This window comes from Sinocyclocheilus rhinocerous, unplaced genomic scaffold (assembly GCF_001515625.1).
Source record: "Sinocyclocheilus rhinocerous isolate Xijiao unplaced genomic scaffold, SAMN03320098_v1.1 scaffold2538, whole genome shotgun sequence".
Classification (NCBI taxonomy): domain Eukaryota; kingdom Metazoa; phylum Chordata; class Actinopteri; order Cypriniformes; family Cyprinidae; genus Sinocyclocheilus; species Sinocyclocheilus rhinocerous.
Genome location: NW_015626366.1, coordinates 38,866 through 64,346, shown reverse-complemented (window position 1 = coordinate 64,346; position 25,481 = coordinate 38,866). Strand labels below are relative to the sequence as shown.

At 36.3% G+C, this 25,481-nt stretch overlaps 1 protein-coding gene across 3 annotated transcripts in view; it reads right to left on the bottom strand.

Annotated features, from left to right (window-relative positions):
- Positions 1-25,215, bottom strand: part of LOC107712206 (DENN domain-containing protein 1B-like) — a 97,270-nt gene extending 72,055 nt beyond the window's left edge. For all 3 annotated transcript variants that reach the window (XM_016517368.1, XM_016517377.1, XM_016517383.1), the window contains exons 1-2: positions 24,928-25,215; positions 24,200-24,264 (exon numbers count right to left, since the gene is read on the bottom strand). In XM_016517368.1, coding sequence (XP_016372854.1) covers positions 24,200-24,264; positions 24,928-24,944 — 82 coding nt within the window. In that variant the 5' untranslated portion in view covers positions 24,945-25,215. The remainder of the gene's footprint in view (positions 1-24,199; positions 24,265-24,927) is intronic.
- Positions 25,216-25,481: the final 266 nt, after the last annotated feature.

Genomic DNA, 25,481 nt, shown 5'->3' with positions numbered 1-25,481 from the left:
TTATTATTATTAATATTATATTTTTATATTACAATCTTTATATTACATAATTTACATTATTAGTATTAATATATGGCATTTATTTAATTAAATTTAAATTATTCCAGTAACATTTATTTTTGTTAAAAGGTAAACAGGAGTTACTGATTTAACATATAACTCAATATTATCATAGCAGTTTTTAATATAGTTTTTAATAGTTTTAAACAGCTCAATAATATTTTGATTGTTGGTAAAATGCCATGACCTCAAATAAATAACTGTGTTCGGACTTTAAAAACTACACACCTTGTGACACATAATAAGGCAGAACTCCAGACGCCTCCACTATGACTCACTCTAAAAAGATCATCTTGGACCACAAAACAACAACTCAATGTCTGCTGAAGGTCAATGAGAGGACCCTGAAACCAGACAATGAGTTTGGTGCACAGACAAACACAGTCTCAAATGGGGTGTGCAAAGTACGGCTGATCTAACACCGCAATGTTATGACAATAGAGATGGGGATTTTTGCACTCTTCACAATTCGAACTTTGATTCAGTATTGTGTGCTATAGACATTGCAAAAAATTCACTTCTATATGCAATGTTTTCTCCTGAGCATAATTTTCAATAACTAGGATTATTAATTTAAAATTCCAATTATTTTATGTATGAGTCCAGGGGACAGCTTCATGAAAATTCTTAAGATAAATTCAAGATAAACTTTATGCACCAAGAGCTTGTAACACTCCAAAGAGAAAGGAAAAATTGAAAATCGCATCATATGACCCCTTTAAATAAAGATAAAGAAAAGAGTTTGTAATGTTCCCAAGTGCAATTCTTGAACAATTTTTAAGAACTTCTTAAATATTTTCTTTAGAACATCTTGCTTTTTTCATAAGGAAAAAAAAAATGACAGGCTTTGGTGTTTTCTGATTGTATGCCAATTCCTGCTGAAGACTTTCAGTTCTTTCTGCACTGCTTGCAGATTACCATAATAATCATAATAAATGTGCACACCGTTTTCGTCACTACTGGCTTGACTTGTCATTAAACATCTTACCTTTGGGGTTTTAAGACAAGTTGGAGGTTATCCTAACTTTAAGAGGATATTTACGATCATTTTTGAGAACATTGTTTTCAGAAATTCAGATTCAATTCAAGTTTTGTCTTTAGAACTATCCTAAGAACCATTTCTGTCAAGAAATTGTTTTGAGAATACAAAATATTCTTAACTTTATTTTCAAGTTAGAAATGAAGATAAAAAAGTTAACAGTAAAGAAAAATGTTATTCTTAAGAATGAATCACAATGAATCAGTGAATCAATAGTTTGCTATATAACTATATGAAATATCTGCCAACCAAACGAAAGTTTCAAACAGCTACACACCATTCAGTTTTCCTGTTAAGGTGAGGTAGTACCCTGCATCAAAGACCGGTCTGTTACAGGAAGTTCAAATATCCTCTTTGATGAAAGATAAATATGCTCTCAGAAGAGATTAGATGATCACACAGAACTAGTTCAACAACTATGACGCAGGACTCAATGTGCGGTTGCTCAGCTAAATTTCACAGGCGAATCCAGTCAAAAGAAATCATGTGACTGGGAGTTTCGCATGAGGGTGAAAGATTTCCCCATCTAGATTTTACTCATTTTCAAGTTGGTCAAGCAAACTTGGGCACTGACCAACAGAAAGCTGCTTGGTTTTAAAGTGGCTTCTGTGTGAGCTGTGCTTCATATATTGCTACACTATTGATAATGAACCTTTTTTTGTTGAGAAATTACACCAAAATTGTACTAATGTGACTAAAAGCTGACTAAATCAGGACTAAACAGATGTTTAAAGCAAAAAAACAAAGCAGCATAAGTAAAAAAAAAACTTTGGATCTACCCAGCAACCATTTAGAACACCCTAGCGATGCCATAGCAACCACCTAGAACACATTATCAACCGATTAGCAACTCCCTAGCAACCACCCACAGCACTCTAGGGCCACACACATATTATACATTTTCAGGAGTGACAACCACATTTAAATACAAAAGTGAATCCCATAAATTACTGTTTTGTTTATGTACCGAAATTGTGAAATTGTGATTACTGACACTACGATAACCACAGCAACATTCTGGCATCACACGTTTAGTATCCGATATTTTTTACCAAAGCATATTATGTTCAGATTTTAATCACTCTCAAGAGAAGCATCGTCTTTTGTTTAATTTTGGAGGGCTACTTCGCAGTTTGCACTCTTTAAGGGTTGCCATATCCACTTATTAAAAGTCATTTATTTATTTAGTCATTTAGTCATTTAGCAGACGCTTTTATCCAAAGCGACTTACAAATGAGGACGATAGAAGCAATCAAAACTAACAAAAGAGCAACAATATGTAAGTGCAAATGACAAGTCTCGGTGTACTCTCTCAAGTACACGTAGCAAAAAAAAAAGTGATGCTTTATAAGCGTCTTTGGGTTTGTTGTTTGGGCACGGCTCATAAAGTGATCCAGTTTATGATAATAATGTTTAAGTTTATAATGTATGCACATGCAGGTCACAATATTTTGGTATGTAGCTTATTTCCATGATAAAGCATTTAAGTTTATTATGGGCTTGTTCCTATTTGCTGTTTTTTTTCTAGCAAGATCTGGCAACACTAATGAGTCTCGACGTACCTTGTTCACTGCGATTTCTTGCACTGCGCATACAGAAGAGAGACACAACTCTGATAAGTGTTTAAATACAACTAGTTGTTCAGTTTGGTTCCGTACACACTGCGTAGAATTTCTTTAAAAGTGGTTGTCACTACCTGAATTTTCCTCGAGTCAATTCCTTTGTAAAATGCGCTTGTCACTCCCATAAATGACTGAACTGTGTGTGTACAGAACAGGATTAAGCACCAAAAGGTGAACTGACAACCAGATATAGCTGCAGCAGTGTACGTTTTTATTTTTAAGTTTCAGGTTGTATCGAAAAACAAACGGCAGCTATATCAATGAGTCAAGTTAAATTTAGAGCATTTGCATGTTAACCATTTCCTCTTTCATGTCAGCATCAATTTAGAGACTAACAATATGAACTTCCCATCATATTTGAAATGAAACTCTTGCTTCTGCATTCTGATCTAATCCACAGCAACAGTGCTGATGATTCAGTTCTGCTGTGCTGGAACTGATTTCAGATGAAGCAGTGACTAGCAGAATGAACGCTCTGATGATTTAACATGTCGGGCATGAACCCAACTTCAACCTCCAACCTTCCTTCACCAGAAAGGATTTTTCATAACCTAACCCCTTCTTTTTTGTATTTTCACTTCTATTCAGAATCCACCCTAGTCGTTGCACTGTGTGGCAAACGTTAATATGCCAGTATATTCTCCACCAGTGCTGACCAGAGTTCAGAGAGGAAAGGAAGGGGGGGAAAAAAGTGAAAAGACTGACAAAGGTGCATTACATAATCCCATTGTGAGATTTCACGGACCTTGTCTTATAATATTTTTACAAAGACTGAATTTCCTTCTCTCCAGGGATCTGAAGCCCAACTCCTCCATCTGATCTGGCAGAGTCAGGTCAATTTTATGCTGATTTTATGGGTGAGAGGATGGGAACCACTGCCAGGGAGAGAAAGAGGAACACAAGGGACAGAGAGGGAAAGAGAACCGAAAGAAGAGATACGGATAGAGACAGAGAGAATGATGGGTAGCTGATATTAACATCTTTAACATTTTAGGTTACATCTTCTAAAAATGTATGGCAGTGTAGATTTTAAATGCTGTGACAGCTTATCATTTATTTTACCTTTTTTTAATCACTTGTAAACTAGATTGGAATTGGAACTCTGCCCAATATGTGAGAGACAACAAAATACTAAAATGACAATGATATAATAAAACAACACAACTTTGTATTAAATTTGCACATACCAATCAAGAGCCAATCAAAAACAAATTATTCAATTAACCGTGAGCCAGTTTGATTCATTGTACATTCATTCAATCATTCATTCATTTGTTCATTCATTCACTCTCCATTCATTCATCCAACCATTTAAAAGTTTAGGGTCAGACTGTTTTTTTTAAAGAAATTAATACATTTATTGACCAAGGATGCATTATATTGACCAAATATGACCGCAATTTCAGCTTTGCATTACAGAAATACATTTTAACAATTTTTTAATATATTAAAATAGAACACCGTTATTTTAAATTTGTTACAAATTTCCCAAAATTACTGTTTTACTGTTTTGTTTTGTTTTTATCAAATAAATGCAACCTTGGCGGACACAAAAGACTTCTTTCAAACACATTAAAAACTCCATAATTTTTGAACGGTAGAAAACAATGCCGTGTGTTCATAAAATGCATGCGAGATAGCGAAACGAGACAGAAAACTGACGTTTAAACAGTTTTAGATGTCACAGTGCAGGACACCGTCAATGCTCTTGCGTCAACTACTTTGATATAAAAAGTAAGAAGAGGGAAAAGACAATAAAAAGTGTAGATGCAACGCCATAAATGGAGGCAAGAGAAAGCGATAGGTGAGAGAGAGGGGTAATAGAGGGGCATTGCCCTCCAACCACGCACCTTCTGTGCTGCATATCCTGGAGGCTCCCGTGTTCTTACAGATTCAAAAATACCTTGAGACACATGCTTATTCATACACCGAGGCAAAGGACTTGCAAATCTCTATCCCGGTGGGATTTTGGCACGACGGGGGGGCTCACATGAAAAGCCCCAAAAATTCAGATGAGCTCTTTTATTATTAACGCTGTCCCTTCAACAAGCCAGATCCGGCTTCAAATCTGAGCAATGCAATGACATATTTGCCATCTAGTAGGAGTATTCAAAGCAGAGATGTAAACGTTTTGTCACTTTTTAAGAAAGACGACAGTACCTTACACACTCAAGTAACACTAATTCCCACTGACGTTGGAAAAAAAAGATGGGTTTTCTGCTCAAACATGAACTTGTTTAGCAATTAACCTCCCAAACGCAAATTTTAAATGACACACAAAAATGGGAAACTGTGCAAAAATGACCGATTGGGTGACCAACTGTCTGTTTTTGGTAGGAGGAGGTTTGTACACTGGGGAATGTAGAAAGATGAAGGCCCCTGTCTGTGGGTGAAAAGCTGTCAAAGGGACCCCGGCTCCTTGCCTCCGCAGCCTCCTGCTGCCATATTGTGAGTGTGTTTGCGCGGGGCGGGCAGACACAAAGGGATTAATGGGTTAAGGCTGAAAGTTGAAGGTTAGGAGGGTAAACCAAACCCCTGCTGCTAGAGCCAGGGAGAGAAATGTCACCGTGACAGACCTGGGGCTGCTTAATCCCCCTCTTGCCCCTCTCGCTCCCCAGCGGCCTCCCCTCCTGGGCTTGACACACTGAGGCCGCTCCTGTTCCCAGCAGGTCTGCGAAGCGCCCCGAGCCAGTGGGCACACACAGACACGGAAACAGACAGACAGACAGACACACACACACACACCCACCCATGCACAGGAAGAGGGGCAGACCAACTTGACAGACATTTCAACTAGGGGTGGGCAGTATAGAACATACAGTCGGTAGAGAGATTCACATGTGAGAGCGGTCAAGAAACTTGAAATACAGAGGCAAATGTGTCTGAAATAAATCATGATGAATAAAAGGTATTTGGCACAACACATATAGACATATATAATTCAGCTGATGCGCAGTCACAGGTGCGTGTATGGAGAGTGAAACCAGTTCCGGAATTAAAAATCTTACTCATTTTCTCCGCAGAGAACTTCATATTAAATGAATCTCTATAATACCTTGGAGAAATATGTACCGCAAGCTCTGACGTTATCAGTATTTTTTTTTTTTAAACAAAAAATATAGGTGAAGAACCACACTGCCCATCATCCTATGAAGAAGATCCACAAATCAGGGAATTGTGGCAAACCCACTCCTATGATTTATTTATTTATTTATTTATTTAATGTCATATTCAAATCTAATGCTATATTCATGGCAAACTCAAAAGTAACCAGATTTAAAATAGTCTAAATGACAATAATTTAATCAATTGTATATAATTATTTAACATTACTTTTATTAAAAAAAAGTTTAAAAAGGTAAATACACAATATTTCAGCTTGATATTTGATTAAAATTTTTAAATGTGAATACTTTCAGAGAAGAAATGTTTGTTAAAAAAAATTAATAAAAATAGTTTGTGGTAACTGAAATCAAGCTAAAACTAAAAAAATAATAATTAAATATAATATAAAATAAAATAATAAATAAATAAAATAAAATAAAACAGAAGAAAAATATATTTATAAAAGTAAATGAAAATTAGAAATGTTGCTTTGGCAACTAACTGAAATAAATGTAAGCACTAATATTAATAAAACTGAAATAAAAATCATTTAAAGCTAAATAGAAATATATTAAAAACTAATAAAAATTAAAACAAGCACTAAAACCTAAATTTAAATGATAACTGAAAATACAAAAATAAAGGCTTATTGTAAATATTAATACATTTTATAAGAGTATAATTAATTATAAAATAAGACTAATCAGGTGTAATCAGGTTGGTATCTTCTTTTACAACTTGTATGTTCGTAAATAAGAATATTTTGCAATAAATTCAAAATACGTTGTTTTTATACTCATAACGAAAGACTTCACATCAAACGTTTTGTATTGTCATCTTTTTAATTTGATTTGAATCATTTGATTACATCATTTGTAGTACTTCACTGGACTGTGGTTCACTGTGGTTCATTCCCTTATAAAGATGTTATTAGTAAACTGTCTTGTACCTTTTTTCCCCCCCAGGGTCAGATACTTTTTTGCTTCAGTTTGATTTTAACTTTTTTTTTTGTTGAAGATTTTTAGGTAAATTAATTAGAGAAAATAGTTCTGGAAACTGCTAAAAAGTGGACTGCTGCAGTGCTACAGTGGCTTAAAATCAGATCAAGTATTTCATTTGCAAATATCATTATTTAACATAGTTATTTAATATACAAAAGCATTTTTACAAGTGAAAATAACTATGTAAGTGAAAATTACTTTCGGTCATACCACCAACTCCAAGTTTCAACCTTGAACAGACATACGGTAAACAGTCAACAGACACAAGATGAATTTCATTAAATGTCTCAAATGACGCTTTTAAAGCATAAGCCTGTTTTCAACTGTCCTTTACCAATCATTACACTTCAATCTGACGTAACACGCCAAGGTGGTGGCAGCTCAATGTATTGCCGTCACTGTTTTCATCTCACCACCATTGAAAACACCTTGAAGAAGTCTAAAAACCCATCGGCTGCCGTCGACGGCAAGGAAAACTATCTCACCCGCAAGCATCAGACCCGGCAAGTAATTTGATTGCGGAGCAAACGCCGGCTAATGGGTGAGAATTGAATTGAAATCACCTTGGAGGAGTGAGCTATTTTTCTTTTTTGCTTTTGCACCCAATGTGAAGCCGGCCGTGGGTGATGGCAGGCTTGGGAGGGCCCTTCCAGAGATTCCCCCTGGGCTTCGTGCACGGCTAACCTTCGACAGGACCGCTGCTGCGTGGCAACACGCCGCCGCCCCGAGCGCAGACAGCGCGGGTCAGTCGCAAATCAATGTTTTGACGTCCCGGGAATGCTTGTCTTTAAAAGTCGATACACACCGCTTTGATAGAGCCGAGGCCGGGGGGAAGAAGGTTAATAGGTGAGTGGTGGAAAGAGCTCACAGCTGACACCACTTTTTACCACCTCTGTCTGTCTATCTGCGAACGGGATGGGTGTAGAGCCAATACGCCGAACGCACGCCGAGCCGATTGAGTTGCCAAGCTGTCATCGTACACTGATGGAAAACCTCAACATACCTTAATGGCTCCTTGGGATCGAACTGTGTTTAATAAACTGTGTCAACAAGTATTGTGAATATGTGAGGTGTCATTATCATAGTATTAAGTATTATCGAAGTAGAGTCCAAACTGTGGAACCCACAGGGCAACGGAGACGGTCTGTCAAATTACAAAATATAATGCTTTGTCCCAGCCAGTGAGCGACAAGAGCGGCGTCCAAAACACTCCACATTACTGATTATCACATCAAATACATTCTTACTGGCTGTTACTGTGGCGCAATGCGCAAAATGTGTGCGTTAAGTGTGGACAGACAAATTACTTGTCGCTGGCTAGGACAAAACAATCAGATTTTAGCACTTGGCAAAGTGTACAAAGAAGAGCGACAGGACATTTTGTCCACATGACTTAATATTAAACATCTGATTGGCTGTTAATGTGTTGCACATTGCAGCATTTGCGTTTTCAGTGTGGAGAGGGAAATTACTTGATAATGTAATGACCATATGACGTCAATATTAATCTTCTGGCAATGTAAACAAGTCTATAAAACTTTCTTACATATCAGTCCTCTTAAGGTCCGTTCACACCAATGACAATAACTTGTCAAAAGTCCACAACACATTCAAATATAACGATAACGACACAAAGGAACGCTATCTATCATTGGAACTACTTTCAAAACAAGACTGATAAAACACTGACAGCCAATCAGAATCAATCCTGCTTTAAAGAGCTCAGGCATTTAAAGTGGCAGACAACAAAATGGCAACACATGCTAATAAAATATACAAAACTATATCATGTGTTGGTGGGGACAATGATATAGTTATCGTTATGTTTATCTTTATAGTTAGCATTCTTGGTGTGAACAGGCCTTTATGCTGTTTTAAAGAAATGTAGTCTTTTATGAAGGTAAATTTAAAGAGGTCATGAACTGAGAAATCAAAATTCCCTTAATCTTTTGACATATAAGAGGTCATTGTACTATAAAAACATGTAAGTTTCAGAACTCAAAAACTTTCTCTGTCTAAAAACAGCTTATATTGAAGCCAATCTGCCAAAAGGACAGCTTGTGGAATGTGCCACTTTATGACGTAATAGTGTGGCTAAACCCCGCCTCCGCAGATGATCAACGCCTGCTTCTACATCATTGCCTGTTTAGCTCCGCCCACCGATTCACACATGTAGTGTAAATAATGTGAGTGCAAATGCAGTTCTATGCTGAAATCAAACGATAAAGATGCTCTGTAGACAACAAGATGCAGTTCAGAGTCGACAATCCGCCACGCCTTTTCAAACAAAGCGTTCCGATGAGGGGGTCAAAACAGGACAGAAAATAGTCTATTATTTCTAAATTATGATGTTTTTGATGTAAAAATCTTGATAACATAAGTAGACCTCAGAGAACAGTACAAAATAATAAAAAAGGCAGGGCAGTTCATGACCCCTTTAAAACTTTAAGAAAATTAAATTTAAGGAATATATTGAATGGAATACAATACGTAAATATGGTCTCCAAACATAAATGTATTTTATTGGCAATGCTTCAAAGTTGGAAAACACAACTTCCAACAGATCTCCACTACTTTTTAATTCACTGTACAAATAAAGATTAACTAGAATATGGAAATAACTTTCACTGTACCTTCTGATCACACTGCAACGTGGCATTCTTCTTTCGTCTTTTTTTCCAGTGCAAATGTCTAAAGAATCTTAAATCAAGATACTTGAGAAGTTACTTGAGAAGCAAAATGACATCAGATAAGAAGAATTTTCTGAGAAATTGATCAAAATGAAGTGAGTTTATGATTAAAACAATAATAAATATCTGCCAATGGGCTCAGAAAAATCAACCTAATCAAAGGAAAAACAAGTTTTTATACCTCACTGACAGATAACTGTTCTTGGTAAAGAATATCTCTTTGGTTTTGAGACTTTAGTCTTTGCAACTTCAGGGATCTTATCTATGCACAATCAGCTTGTAACACTCCAAAGAGAAAGGAAAACTTGAAATCGCATCATATGACCCCTTTAACTCACTTAATTTTATTCAATTTCTCAGAAAACAAGACTTTATCCGTTCAATTTGCATCTTGATTGTATCTTGATTTAAGGATGTTTAAATATTTGTATTGGAAAACAAAAAAATACAGAGACATATATTCATTTGTGCCATGACTTTATGAATTTAAGATTTCTGATCATATTTAAGACCTTTTTAGGCCTTAATTTGTGGAAGAGCAATTTAAGACTTTAAGACCTTTTTAAGACCCGCAGAAATGTGGGATAGTTGACAAACTTAAAATTTTAGTATTCCAAAGTATTCCAAAGAATGTGTCCATGCAATGAAAGTCAATGGGGTCCAAAACAACACCATTGGAGACTGGGGCATATTAAAATAGCTACAACCATGAGGGTGAGTGATTGAATCAATTTTGGGTAAACTATACCTTTAACACCTGGGATTAACTCACTGCAATAGCTACATGTTGTAAGAAGTGTCCAAGATATTTACAGTCAAGTCTCTTCTGAACCAGACAAACAAATGCAAACCCATTGAAAACCAGTGGTTTCGGTCTTCATCCAGAGATGAAGGACTATGTGTTGCCTGCCTGCCTTTCCTCTTTGTACCCTCCCTCCATGCCTCCTCCTTCTCCTCTCGTCTCATTCTGGCCAAAAGGTTAAAATGCTGAACTCGCAACCTTCTTGGCAAAACCTTTTCTTCTTCTGCTCCTTTTTTCGCTCATCTATAAAAGATTTATTTCACAGTATGTAGAGGTCTGGATTAACCCACTCCATGCCCCAGAACAAAGCCATTGTCTTTGTGCCCGAACAGGTCCATGTAAAGAGGAAGCACCAGCTCCTCGAAGTCCACAATAATGCCATTGTGCCTGGCATGCTGGAAGGGTCCTGGTTGTCTTTAGGGGCTCGTCTAGACTTTGAGCCAGCTACTCAAGGAACTGGTAGAAAATCCCATCAAGCAGTGGAGTGAACGTAAACTAAGGTAACCCGCTGTGAACCTGATGAAGATGTCAACCGAACATATGGCAAAAAAAAAAATCTTTTGTTGGTACAAGGAGCTTTTTTCTTCCCCTCCAGAATGAAGGGGAGTGGAGAGGGTAGGGAGGCCAGTGTTTGGAAGCCAAAAGCAAGGAATAACTGTGGTCATCAGTTTACTTCTGGATCAGTAACTTTATTCTAGCTTCAAGCAGCTCTGCCCCCAGATCTCACAATTAAAAGGGTAAGCAGATTAGCAGGCATCTTTCAAGCTTGAACTGAAAGAAAACACTCAGTCATTTTAAAATGTATTTTTCCCCCTCTCTTTTTTTTTGCATGCCACAAATAGCATTACATTTCATGCTACTTTAGCTGGCAACAGCCTTAAAAAAGGATATACTTTACAGCAATGACATGCTTCTTTAAAGTATCACACTGATCATTTACTGCCTGTGAACATCTCTGTGAAAAGAGAAACCTAAAAATTAAAATTTACCCTGGAAGTTGAGCATGCAACAGTCAAGATTACAAGTTTAGGAAGTTTACAAGAAGCTGCATAAGTTGCAGCAATTAAAAAGCAGTCTGCTGTCGTGATTATGACATGTTGACAGGTATTTTATCTCTATACAAATAAGACTGATTAACGATTTGCATGTGTTCATGACAGTTACAGCTAGGCTTAAAATGCACAGCACTGTAAATATATATATATCTTAATATAATAAAATGAATAAAATAATCAAATAATAAATTAATAAATACATTAATATTATTGTTTAAAGAATATTAAATATATAATAAGTTTCAAATATACAAACATACAGTACTACTACTAATAAATGTCTATAACAAATAATAAAGATATAAATAAAATGAATAAAATGATACTATTATTGTATAAAGAACTTTACATATAATACATAATACAAATTATCTACTACAAAAAATCTACTACTACTAATAATAATGCATTAAATTTTTACTTTTTATAAAGAATATTAAAAAAATTATATATACACTAATAATAACAATAATAATAATAAAATTATATATAATAATATAATTATTGTTATTACTAATATTATTATGCAATAGTAATAGGCCTATATTTCTGCCCTAATTTCATTGTGACATTTTAAGGTGGTTCGTTTAAACCATCGAGCTGTCATTCTGCATTGCATTTGTTTGTAGCCAAAACATTTTGCTCATTTTTCAACAAATGCCCCTCATTCCAAATTTGGAGGAATGCCATCATCTCCTCCTCGATGTCACTCTGTGTCATTAGCTTTTTATTATCACCTGTGACGCCCAAAAACACAATCACGCTAATGTGAACGTGAACCTGAAGCATGTTGCATTCATAAGCCATATATGAAACCGTGGACTTAAAGTGATTCTGTCGCATTTGTACATAAGTGAACGTATTTATCTCATATATAAATCCTCAAGCACTACATTTACAAAAACTACAGGTGATACAGATCAGTAACTGGTATGGTGTAACACACTAATCCGGGCAAAAATACAGGCTACCCGCAAAGCTTGAGAATGGGCTCTCCAGCAAACATCAAACACTGATTATTCCCGTGTTTTATCGCAATGTGTGACAATTTGTCAAAAGCCTGTGCGGATTCATTTGCATATTTTACATACACTTATAGAGTTCAGAAAACAGCTAGGAAGCAGCACAGAGAAGGAGAGGGAGGTAGAAAAAAAAACCTTGACGCTAGTTGGGGTGCAACCCAATTTCACAGCTTCATGATTGAGTGGAGCAGCATATGGATGTCAGCTATGTGACAGTCCCGGCATATCACTGTATATTAGCTCAGTCTGTCACAATACATGTCCAATTGCGGGAATGTTTATCAACTGTCTGCACGTGAAAGATTTTTTTTTTTTTTTGCATACCATTTGGTTGGGCTCATTGCTTGCATGAAACGTCGGGAAAGAAAGCCAGCGCACCACAAAGAGAATAAACAACATTCAAGCAATCTGCCTCGCAAATCACACCTTAACTCCTGACTCAAGGGTAATTTATATGCACAGTACAGACACAGGAGGGATGGGGTTCTGGAGGTATTGCCAAGCTCGCTAATCACATCAGTCATCAAACTGCCTTATCTCAAGCTAGGCTACATCTTATGGACATTAAAATGTCTTTACCTCTTAAAGGGGGGCAGCCGCTCCGGTTTGGGTGCGTGAGGAGAAAAGCTGGAAAGGGGCTGCAGCAGGTAATCACAAGTTGCAAACCATATGCTCGCACCATCTGCCTCACACATAACACATACACACATCTAAAAATGGGCTACCTTGCAGGAAAAACTCAATTATCTATTAAAGCATATGACAATTAGGCTTTGGACAGAGAAGGTGTTTTTATAAGTATCGTTCACTTTTGTAGTGTCTATGCCTTCAGGCGATCAGTTGTGACCTCCGGGAAACCAACTCTTCTTGGATAAAAACAGAAACGTGTGAATTTTTCTGAACTGATGTATCAGTGATATGTTATGATGTGTGATTCGCTTCAGCAAAAGTGTTAAATGTTGTAAGCATTGAACTGAATGTGATGATACAAAAAAGATTTGGTACTATAAAAAGGCAAGACAGCAGTTTTCTATTCTATGTTGTCTGATAAGCAAATGATTCTTATGAGCAATTCTTTTAGTGAATCATTCTAAAAGACTCAAAAGTTACTGGCTTGAATCAGTCTTTCATCAGTGAAACAGTGATTCATTTAGAGTGGTTAATGAATCAACATCTGACTCAATTACTTCAACTTCACGTTATAATTACTTTTACTGATGTCTGTCATAAAATTATGCGCATTTTGCATATTTAAGATTTGTGAACCTTAAATCTGGATCATTAATGATTGATTGTTCACATGACATGTAGTTAAAGACTATTTTGGTCTGTGCTCTGGAATCAACATGCGTCTTTACATTTAAAGGAGGCTATAGACTTAAAAATGGGGGGGGAAATATGCTAATGTGATGATGACATCATAGTGGTGATAAGATTTTGAATGCCAAACATTCCAATATTGTCAACAGGAGATTTTTAAACTTCAAAGAGGTCAATTTTATAATTACATTAAGGAAATTGGTATTTTCAGTCAGCAAAGATGCGCTAAATTGATAAAAATTGACAGTAAAGACATTAATAATTTTACACAAGCTTTGTTTCAAATAAATGCTATTCTTTTGAACTTTCTATTCATCAAAAGTTCAAATAAATAAATAATGATGCACAGTTTCCCCAAATTTTTTTTTTTAACATTGATAATAACAGTAAATGTTTCTTGAGCATCAAATCATCATATTAGAATGATTTCTGAAGGATCATGTGACACTGAAGACTGGAGTAATGATGCTGAAAATTCAGCTTTGCATCACTGCAATAAATTACATTTAAAATATATTAAAATACAAAACTTGTTATTTAACTTGCAATAACTTTTCACAATATTACTGATTTTACTGTATTTTTGATCAAATAAATGCATCCTTGGTGAGCATGAGACTTCTTTCAAAAACATTAAATCTTACTGACCCCAAACTTAAGACTAGTAGTGTAGTCTCACAGGAAATAATAAATGGTTTGAGGGTGTCATAACTTGAAGTGGGGGACATTAGAGAGGCGTGCTCACGTACTTAACTAATGACAGCACTGTATGCTAATTCCATCTGACACTTCCCGAATCAGAGAAGAAGCCAAGGACCAATCAAGTGAGAGAACACAGTTCCATGTGTGACAACAAAGACCTCATGGATGAGTCACATGATATTCAATGACAAATAGCACAGCAAAGCCCTCACAAAGACAAGCAGTGGGGACTGACCTACATTCAGTCGTGAAAAGTGGGCTGGAGCCCAAAAAGAGGCCAGCACTGTGATACCAAACTCAAACAATTGCCACAAGTCACTCTGCAAGTGAACATTTTTAGCCGAGGTAGGCCTATATTGACAATGTTTGAAAAATTAGATCTGAGCTAATGTTGCAGGCCTAGTCTGCTCTTAAGGTTACTAGGAAACTTTTCTGTTGGTTTTGAGGATAATCATTAAACTGTGTATGCCTACAAAAGTAAGATGATGTTTTTTGGCAAATCAATAAATAAATAAATTCTCCAGATCGATTGTTTTAAATAAAAAAGCATTTTACAAAGGAAGCCATAATTTTATCCACAAACCAAACCAATATGAACCCAACAGAACATTTAAACCTGCAACAGAATGAAACAGAAAACAAAGGTCTTGAGGAAAAAAACTTATATATTTGAGTGTCGTCTGCATAAAAGTGAAAAAGTACTCTGTGCTTTCTAAAAATTGATCCCAAAGGGAGCATATATAAAGAAAACAAAATGGGAGCAAGGATAGATCCCTGGGGAACCCCACAAGTCAGACGCGCTTTGGAGGATAAACATCCATTTATATAAACAGAAAAGGTTCTATTGTTCAAATAAGACTTGAACCAGTTCAGTGCATGACCTCTAATACCTGCACAATATTCAAGTCTCAGAAACACAACACTTAATATTTACAACACTGCTTTCTCAAATAAAAAGGTGTGAGACGCAGTGGTCAAAGATGTCCATGTAAACGTGTATGGCTGCAGCAGAGGTGTTTTCAAAGGGATGAATGTAAAAAGATTTTCTGTGCAAACTGTTCAACAGCTAAAGCTGTTTAAGCATTGGAGCATTATTAAAGCATTTTATTTGTTAAAGCAAAAAATATCTAACCCTTTTTATATAAATAAACAACAATAATAATAATTAAATTGATTAAATTATTATTAGGGTCAATTTATTTTTATTCAAAAATGTAAACATATGTATATATATATATATATAATTAATAATAATTAATCATATCAATACATTAAGTAATTAATATTATAACAATTTCATTATTATTATTACTAATAACAATACATTTCATTACATTATGTATGTGTGTGTGTGTGTATATGTATCTATCTATCTATCTATCTATTATAATATTTATTTAATATATGTTATTAATTATTATTGTCATATCATCATAATAATAAATATAATTTATTATTACCTAAATCATTATTATGATTAGTACCAGTCAGCTGCAGAGCCAAAGCAAAAACCGCTAACACGTCAATCAAAATAAATCATTTGAAATTTTAAAAAAATTTATTTGAGAAGGTTCTCCATTTGCGCGGCACTTGCAGCAACATGAAGGAGTTTAGGAACCAGTGACTGTCGAACCATCCAGAGCTGGTGAATTTGGCAAAACTTCCATCGCAATCATAAATTCATATATTCACAGCCCCAGTGGAACGGCTTCAGACTGTTCACAACTAACGAGACTATTCAGCACGGCAAGAAAGGAAAAAAAGCACCCAGAGTTCCATGAAGTGAAAATCCGTAACTTGCAGACCTGGAGGTCAATCTGAATTCACTTCTGAGCAGGGGTGAGTGGGATAACTTAGTCTGTGGCTTCAAACTAAAGCTTTTTTCCATCATTAAGCTGCATTTTTGGGTGATGCTGGCAAAGGGGAACCAGGGAGATTTGATGAACTTGCCCAAGTATACTGAGGGCAGATCAAACTGAATTGAATCTGCATGACTATAAAGTAAAAGAAAATCATACGCAAACTAGCCTGTAGCCGTTATGAGTAATGACCAATCAACACCATCTTAGGCACAGCGGCATTGTTAGTCTGACAGCAGAGCCCCACCAAAGTGTTAGCTGGCTCTGAACCCGAGACACAGCTGAGTGCCAATCAGGTTATTTAACAAGGTGGGGGTCAAATGGCAAAAAAGGACCCTTGGCTCGCAGACCTGTCAAAAGCTGGTGTGCGAGTCAGGAAAATAAATGTGTTAGGACAAGTTTAAAAAAATAGCTACAGGTACATTTTTAAAATATTTATTTAAATGACTCAAACTTCGCATGACAAAGTCAAACAGGTTAATCTTGTAGCCCACGAATGTAACTTGATCTCTAAAGGAAAAGTCAAAATTAGTACAGCTTCTTTTTGGCACCTTATTTTTACCTTACAATTATGCTTGCTAAAACAAGCTTCATTATTACTTTTGCTCATTATTCCAAAAGGAAAAAAAATAACCCTGATTATTCAACTTCATTTTACATGTAACTCCCACACCATTTGTTCAAATGACACAGATGATGCACAAATTATACAGTTTGTCCAGCAAAGTTCTGCTACTAAAGTAAAAATGCCATCATTTACTCACCTTAAAGGGTTAGTTCACCCAAAAATTAAAATTCTGTCATTAATTACTCACCCTCGTGTTGTTCCAAACCCGTAAGACCTTCGTTCATCTTCGGAACACAATTTAAGATATTTTTGATGAAATCTGAGGGCTCTCTGACCCTCCCATAGACAGCAAGGTAACTATCATGTTCAAGGTCCAGAAAAGTACCAAGATGATCGACAAAGTAGTCTGTGTGACATCAGTGGTTCAACTGTAAAGTTACGAATCTACGAGAATACTTTTTTGCGCAAAGAAATAAAAAATAACGACTTTATTCCACATTTTCTTCTCTACAGCGTCACTTGTGGACGCGCGTTCATGACAGTACCATGACGCGAGCATGTGGCGGCACAAAAAAGTATTCTCGTAGCTTCGTAACTTTACAGTGAACCACTGATGTCACACGGACTACTTTGTTGATCATCTTGGTACTTTTCTGGACCTTGAACGTGGTAGTTACCTTGCTGTCTATGGGAGGGTCAGAGAGCCCTCAGATTTCATCAAAAATATCTTAAATTGTGTTCCGAAGATGAACGAAGGTCTTACGGGTTTGGAACAACACGAGGGTGAGTAATTAATGACAGAATTTTCATTTTTGGGTGAACTAACCCTTTAATGTTGTTCCAATCCTGTATGAGTTTCTTTCTTCTGTTGAACACAAACAAAGATATTTTGAAGAATGTTGGTAACCAAACAGTTGATGGTAGCCATTGACTTCCATAGTATGGAAAAAAAATACTATGGAAGTCAATGGCTACCGTCAAATATTTGGTTAACATACTTCGAAATATCATCTTTTTTTTGTGCTCAAGAGAAGAAAACAAACTCAACAAAATCATTTTCATTTTTAGTTGAACTATACATTTAAGGTGCAATCACATTAGCAAAATTTTGGCAAATTTCACAGGCAAAAATGGTCCATTGTCAATTTTTGATAGTGTAGCAATATATGAAGCACAGCTCACACACACAAATCACTTCCAAACCAAGTCGCTATCTGTTGATCAACTTGAACCCGCTGGGAAATCCATATGGAGAAAATTTGCATGAAATTCCTGAGCAAGATTCCCATTACAACAGTCAAATGTACTGCACCTTTAACTTTATAACTTATCTTACTTGAATTTAAGAATCCCATTTTTAGGGAGCAGAATATCATAGAAACTTTTTAAATACAACTTTTGATTTTGACCTTTTAATGCTCTAGCATCACTTTTGCACAAGCAAGCATCACTTAAATTTTCTAAAGAAAAAGTAAAATAAAACATTTAAAAATAAATAAATAGATTAAAAAAAAAATACAGCTAATTTTTCAGGTGACTAACCAAAAAAAAGTTTTGGCACCAAATTTACCACCTAGCCAAACTGGTCTTTGACACCATTGAAATACACATGGCCTGTGCAAAAGAGAAATAAAGCTGTTGGTCATCGGTGGAAAATCACTTTGCTAATTGCAGCACAAGTGTAGTTGTAAATTTCAGGTCTATTATTTTTTATTGCTTTATTACTGGGTGCAATCTGTACGAAAAGAGGCGGCAAGACAGGTAGCATCTGTCTCCACCTACTACCTTGGCACAGTCAGCATCATCTGCTGGCTTTGGCACAGGGCATGAAAAACATCAATGCACCTCACTAGTGCCAAACACAAGCATGGCAGTCATGCTTAATCCAATCTGGCAAAGTATTCATCTTCTAATGTTAGCTAAAATAAGTCACCTACTCAGTCTCTGGGCCTGTCAACCCCAGACCTGCGCTGGAGAAAGAAACAATGACAGTATCCTTCAAACAATTAGTTTCTAAATGCATGCTATTTTATTTATATTAGAGATGTGCAAAGCTACATATTTCCAAAATGTATTAGTCAGTGGGTTGCCTCAACTGTCTTGAAGAAGCCAGTATAATTAGGTTGTTTTTAAGTTCAATTGATCCTGATCAAACGTGTGTCTTAGTGGTGTTTGCATACAATACTAATCAAAAGTTTGGGTTAAGTAAGATTTCTTTTTAAAGAAATTAATATTTATTTAGTAAGTAGTACAGTATGCTTTTTTTTTTCAAAAGTTACAGTAGGAACATTTAAACTTTCTAATCATAAAAAAGTTACTCTAGAAAAATCATGAGTGCACAATAATTTTGTCAAATCTAAACATTTAGTGAAAAAAAACATTATTTAGTGGGGAACCAATAAAAGTGAATAAGTGTAGGACTAACTCTGCTAAAATATTACACATTGCTCTTTGTATTGTTGTAAAATACATTCATAAAAAAAAACAAGTCAGAAGTCAGAAAGAGCTTTATTGCCAAGTATGTTTGCACAAACAATAATTTGTTTTGGAGACAGAAGCTTCCAGTACACAGAGACAACAACAACAGACAACAGATAATAAAAAATAAAGATATATGAATAAAATACACATATGTATATATATATATATATAAATAAACAAAAATAGACTAAATTTGTTGTGCTATAGATGGAATAGAATAAAGTAAGATGTAGGGAAGGACTAAGATGGGTGGTATCAAATAAATATAAGTGGTATTGCACATATGTTTATTGCAAAATAGGGACAGCATGATGAGGTAGAATATATTTTTATATATATTTATATATAAATACATGCTATAAAATTAAAAGACATTTTTTTTTTAATGTATAGCACAGTGGTGAGGCAGCAACATACAGTATGATAGACAGGACAGAACAAGAAAGACTATTAATAATCATTATAAAAGTATTATAACATGAAAGGCTACTATACAGAGCGGCACAAAGCGCTTAGGCTATGCGTATCCCGTGTGCAGAATGATGCGCTTGAAGCAACACGGAGTCACAGCGCGCAGTGCTCCACATAGAAAAGTTTAAAGTAAAGGAAGAGATATCGATGCATTGTGTATTATATCAGTGCAACAGTTTATTGAGCCTTTTCTTTTAACAGTTTTAAATTTAGGTTACGGTGCGTGTGAAGAACAATTCATAGTGTTCTGCTCTCTACTCCAGTGTTGTGATCTAACAGACACCCAGTAGAAAGTAACATGAGTTAGAAACAGCATTAAACTCCAGCAAAGTCCTTTTATGCAAAACCATTGATCTTTATCTACAGATCAAGTATAATAATAGGAATATTGAATCATCTTGGAGAGAGTTTCATCGTTTTGACTGTCGTAAAGCCAAGTTCACACTACAGGATTTTAAGCCCTGTGATAAGGGGAACATCGGCGGGTGATCGGTGCTCGGCAAACTTATATGTGAACTACTCAACGATGCATTAAAGAGGCTCGCTGATATCTAGCATGCCAAATATCTGGACCGGTCGGCCAACTCGACATCACGTGGTATCAGGTGTCGTGACGAGCTACAGCCAATGAGAGAGCAAGGCATGGGTTGAGGTCAGCGGAAGAAAAATAGCAGCAGCAACATGGCTTTAAGAAAATTTGGACAAGAAATTGAGCGAAACTAAGTTGCAGCACTAAGTTCTTCCCGACGTCCAGTCTCAAAACGTTCAACTTCTCGCGTGTGTTTTCGTGACGAAACGTGGTTTGGGGACCTGATAGAGTCGTTGGGTGACAGTTGTTGTCAGCTGGTGTAGTGTGTGACCCCCTGTTGCGGATCATTTACATAGTGTCACGACAGACAGCAAGTCATGTAGTCTGAACCGCACAGCGATCTGCCAATGTTTAAAGTCGTGTAGTGTGAACTTCGCTTAACCAAACACGACACGATGTGATGGAAAATGACTGACAGCCGCAGCGGAGAGAAGAGTTTACTGAACTTGAATTTAACCACTAAAATACCTCACATTAAGTGTAGTGCATGAAAACTTTATGGTGCTTTATATGCCTTTTCGTGGGGCTTAACAATAACACAATAGTATACGCACAATATCGGATTTGGATCCGTTTCGTCTGACTGATACCAGATCCGGCAGAAAATGGCAGTTTCGGAGCCGATACCAATCCCTAATTTTATTATTTATAATATTTATTAGGGATACTGCATCCCTAATAAATAACATTTTAAGATGTATTCAAATAAAAAACATTTATTTTTAACAATATTAGTTTTTAAATCAAATAAATGCATCCTTGGTGAGCAAAAGAGACTTCTTTCAAAAACAAAAAAGGTTTCCACTTCAAACTTCAGCATTCAAAATCTGTTAGACAAAGTGTAACAGACTACCACAGAACGAGAAACACATTTAAAAGTGTTTAAACGTAACACACCATCTTCAAACACTTTGTTCATAGCAGGATGCTGAAAAAAAGTGCAAGACGCAACACAGTGGTTAAGTGTACCATTGCAGTAGCAGTGCTTTAAAGAGATATTGAATTTAAATACACAAAGGTTTCACTGTAGACACTGTCTAACAGCTTAACTAATATATAATGTCAAGCTTTAATATACAAAAGATGTCTAGTTATTTTTCAGCCTTTGAAAAAAAAATATTCACTATACAGGTAACAGGGCAACGTGTGACATGTTGTGAAACTGAAATGCATCACTACTAGAAAATGCATTCAAGAGTAAACTTGTGTGGACACAGAGGGAAATGAAAGATGACACAAAAGCAGAGGGTGGTTTCCTCTAACCATGCTGGTATCTAGTAAAAAACTGACCAACACTAACTGAACACCAAAAAAGACCTTACCACTCTTATTGGTCACTGTAGCTCACACCACAAGGTCATAGGTTAGATTCCCAAGAACTGCATGAACTGATAAAACGAAATATAAAATGCAACTGAAATGTACATGTAGGTCCATTTGATTTGTCTGACTTCATTTTCCTCTAGAGAAACTGAGCTGATCAAATATCAAATTAGGCTAAATGACACATGAGGTGAATACAGAGGCTGAATGTCTGATGAGATACAATGAATGCCCTTGAATGCTTCATATTACCACAACGGCTCTAGAATCACCTCATTTGGCGACAGAAATATGCAAACCAAGATCCCTCAGGTCCAGCATGTTTGAACAGAATGAAACTCAAGAACTGGGCAGAGAGCAGTCAATCACATGCTTCAATCGGAAATGGGAAAAGAACTGGTATTTTATAAACCACAACATTAAATTTGCTAGAAGATATTGTCTGCGGCTAGCAACATGTCTGTTATCTCAGGTTGGAATTGGTTCCTGTCCTTGACGAACTTCTGTTTGGCCCAAAAGCCTCTTAACCCTTGTGCTGTGCCAAAAACGTTGGTGTTCCCAGTCAAAAATGGCTGGCCTTTTAAAAATTGCTTGTAAATCTCTCATTATGCTATATTATCACCAAATATTGGATTCAGTCTTTTTGTCAGCTTGTTTTCTTTCAATTATCACAGGTTTTGTATTTCTTTTTGGAACTGATTGATCATATGCCTCACTGATCTGAGCTTATGTACCTAGTGAAAAAAGCATTTGTGAATCATTTTGGCAATATTCAATCAAAAACTGAGGTGCATAAGCTCAGCTCAATGAGGCCTATGATCAATCAGTTCCATAATATAACACAAGCAATATATCATAAGCAATTTTTTGCAGGCCGGACATATTTGAATTGGAAAACAATCCCGAAAAAGTAGAAAAATTACCAATTTTTTTGGGAAGTTGTTATACCCTGTGTGAGCAGAGTCAGTGGGTTTTAGTTTAATGCCATAACATTAACTAGCATTTTCTGAAAAAAAGAAAATCCCCTCTGGGTCAAAATGACGGGAACACAACATGAGAGTTAAATGAAGCTGTAATCCTGAGAGTCGGGGTCAGGAAATGAGACGAACACCGACATATGATGATGAGGGAAGTGGGTTATAGCTTATTTCAACTTTCACAGCAGCAGCTGGACCGGGAATATTTTCCTTTTTTGGTCAGAGCAACAGCTGCTTCTGTGAACCACCTGCTCCTCACCTCTTCAATGTCAAGCAAAAAGAATAATGGTAGTATCAGAGTAGGAACAAAAATCGGTGATATTAGATATGCTAAACATATAACAAGCAGTTTTTCATATCCACCTCATATTGAATCAAAACTTCAATGTTTCTTCTGGCTACTAAAAAAAAAAAATGTTCATAATGGTCTCACTTCACAGCACAGCAGTTGTTACTTGGTCCGTTAAAGCTGCGTGGTTTCTATTCAACCTTGCAGAGCTCAAAGCATATGAAAAGATTCACAAACCGAGATCGATATCACTGCAAATCAACCTACTTCTTCCACCAAAATACATCTGCAGGTTTTTCTAAAAAGTAAATGCAAACCGTGCAAGTGCTGATCTAAAATGGAAACGCGCCCAAGCTAGCCCATCAGAAGATCTGAACATCAGATCTGGCCACCCTGCGAATCTACAGCAATAATTTCCTTCCCGTGAATCCCCTATACACGAAATGCATAATTTCCTCATCCATTTCAAGTACGGAAAACAGCTAAGCACATAAGCCCAAAACTAGAGTCACACATACAAAAGCTGTAAGCTGTAAGTTTCACAATTAAGTGTTTTAGATGGTACGAAGTTAGAGATATTTATTATAATTGATTATAAGCTTAATACGACTATACTTTTAAAAATTCGGAAATTAGTCTTTTTTTAATCAGTGCATTTTTTTATTTTTTAGAAATGTTGTTTCTCTCATTTGCCTCATTTTTAGGTGGTTTTATATAAAATATTTAGCTTTGATGTTTAAGTTTTTCATGTTGATGTTACAAATATTTTTCATGATTGATGACAAGCTTAATATGACTATTCTTAAAATTGGATATTATCCATTTCTTCCTCTTTTGTGAATGTTCAAAAAATTATGTTTATAATAAGTGCTTTTTTATTTCAGAAGTGTTGTCATGTCTCATTTGCCTCATTTTTAGATGGTATTGCATAATGTATATCACCACATCAGTCACCCTGATCTGTATAGTATCATTGACACGAAAACTAAAAAAAATTAAAAAAGGGCAAAAACTGTCATACATCTTTGTACAATACAAACACACAATATTATCACTTAAAAGCCATGAAACATTTCTTTCATGCCATTTCAAAGCATACTTGACAGCAAGGAAGATAAAGTTAGTCACTAAAAGAGAGGTCTCTCTAACATAACTGCTTATGAGTTTTGAATTTATACAAACACTCAAACAAAACAGAAAACACATTGAGAAATGAAGGCTCACCTTCATGTTCAGATGATGGACATGCAACCTGAAGTGCCAAATCAAACGTTCTCGCAGGATTCTCGCTGAAAGAGGAAATACAAGTCGAACTCACTAACTTATCAACTTAAACAACCACAATTTGAGATTGTTCAAGGAACAGTTTGCCCCAAAACGAACATTTTGTTATTATTTACTCTGTAGTGTCTTTCCAAGCCAATGTGACTTGAATTATTTAGTCAAAAACACTAAACAAGATGTTCAGCAAAGTGACAGTCTCTGTCCCCATTCACTCTCATTGCATATTTTCCATGCAACAAAAGTGAGTGGTGACTAACACCTGCTAGAGAAAAACATAAGTTTGAATGTTAATTTTGCGTGAACTCCTCCGTTAAAAGCTCGACATGTCATTAGAGAATAAAGTAGTCAGTTTGCTCATGAGAACTCATGATATTCTTTTCAGTGTGCTACATTCATAAATGCTAACAGCGGCGTCTAATTCCAGCAAAATGAAATATGTGCAAGCTGTCAAGTTTAAATGGCTGTAGAGGAATGCGGCTAGGCTAGTTAGCATGTCTGAGGTAAACAGCTAACCGATCAGCTGTACCAGCTCCCAAATGAGCTAACGAACGGATTTACAATAACCGCTATCTTCATTTTAACCCTATGAGAGACTTTTAATACGGAGACCGATAACGCGTATCGCGTCAAACCGGAGTACCGTGTAAGGTAAACAAGTGTGGACTTACTTTATCCTGCTGTCCATGGCTAAAGCATCGCGTCAGCAGCAGCTCGGGCCGACGGCGGGAAAATAAAAACACCGTCGCGCACTCCGAGCCACGCGCGCTGCCTGCGAACCTTCTAGTTTCGCGGCTACCTGACGGAGAGCCGCAGACACTGCTGCATTCCTCGGTCTGTCGGCGCGCGTGCTCCCCGGTGACGCTTCCTGGAAGCTCTGCTGACCGTTTCGGTTCCCCTGCCTGTGATCCTGCAATAAAGCACCAGGAAGCACCTGAGCGATCGCGCGCTCCTGTATTTCAGTAGGATGGCACAAAAATTAAAATGTCGTCATTATTGACTCGCTCTCATTTTGTTCGAAACCTGTATGAGTTTCTTTTTGCTGTGAAACACGAAATGAGATGACAGGCAGAATGACAGTCCCAGTCTCCATTCAGCTTTCACTGAATTGGCATAAGATGCAATGGAAGTGAATGATGACTGTCAGTCATTAATATTCTACCTGAAGTCTCTTTTTTTGTGTGTGTTTCACAGATGAAACAAAGTCAATCAGGTTTGGAAAAAC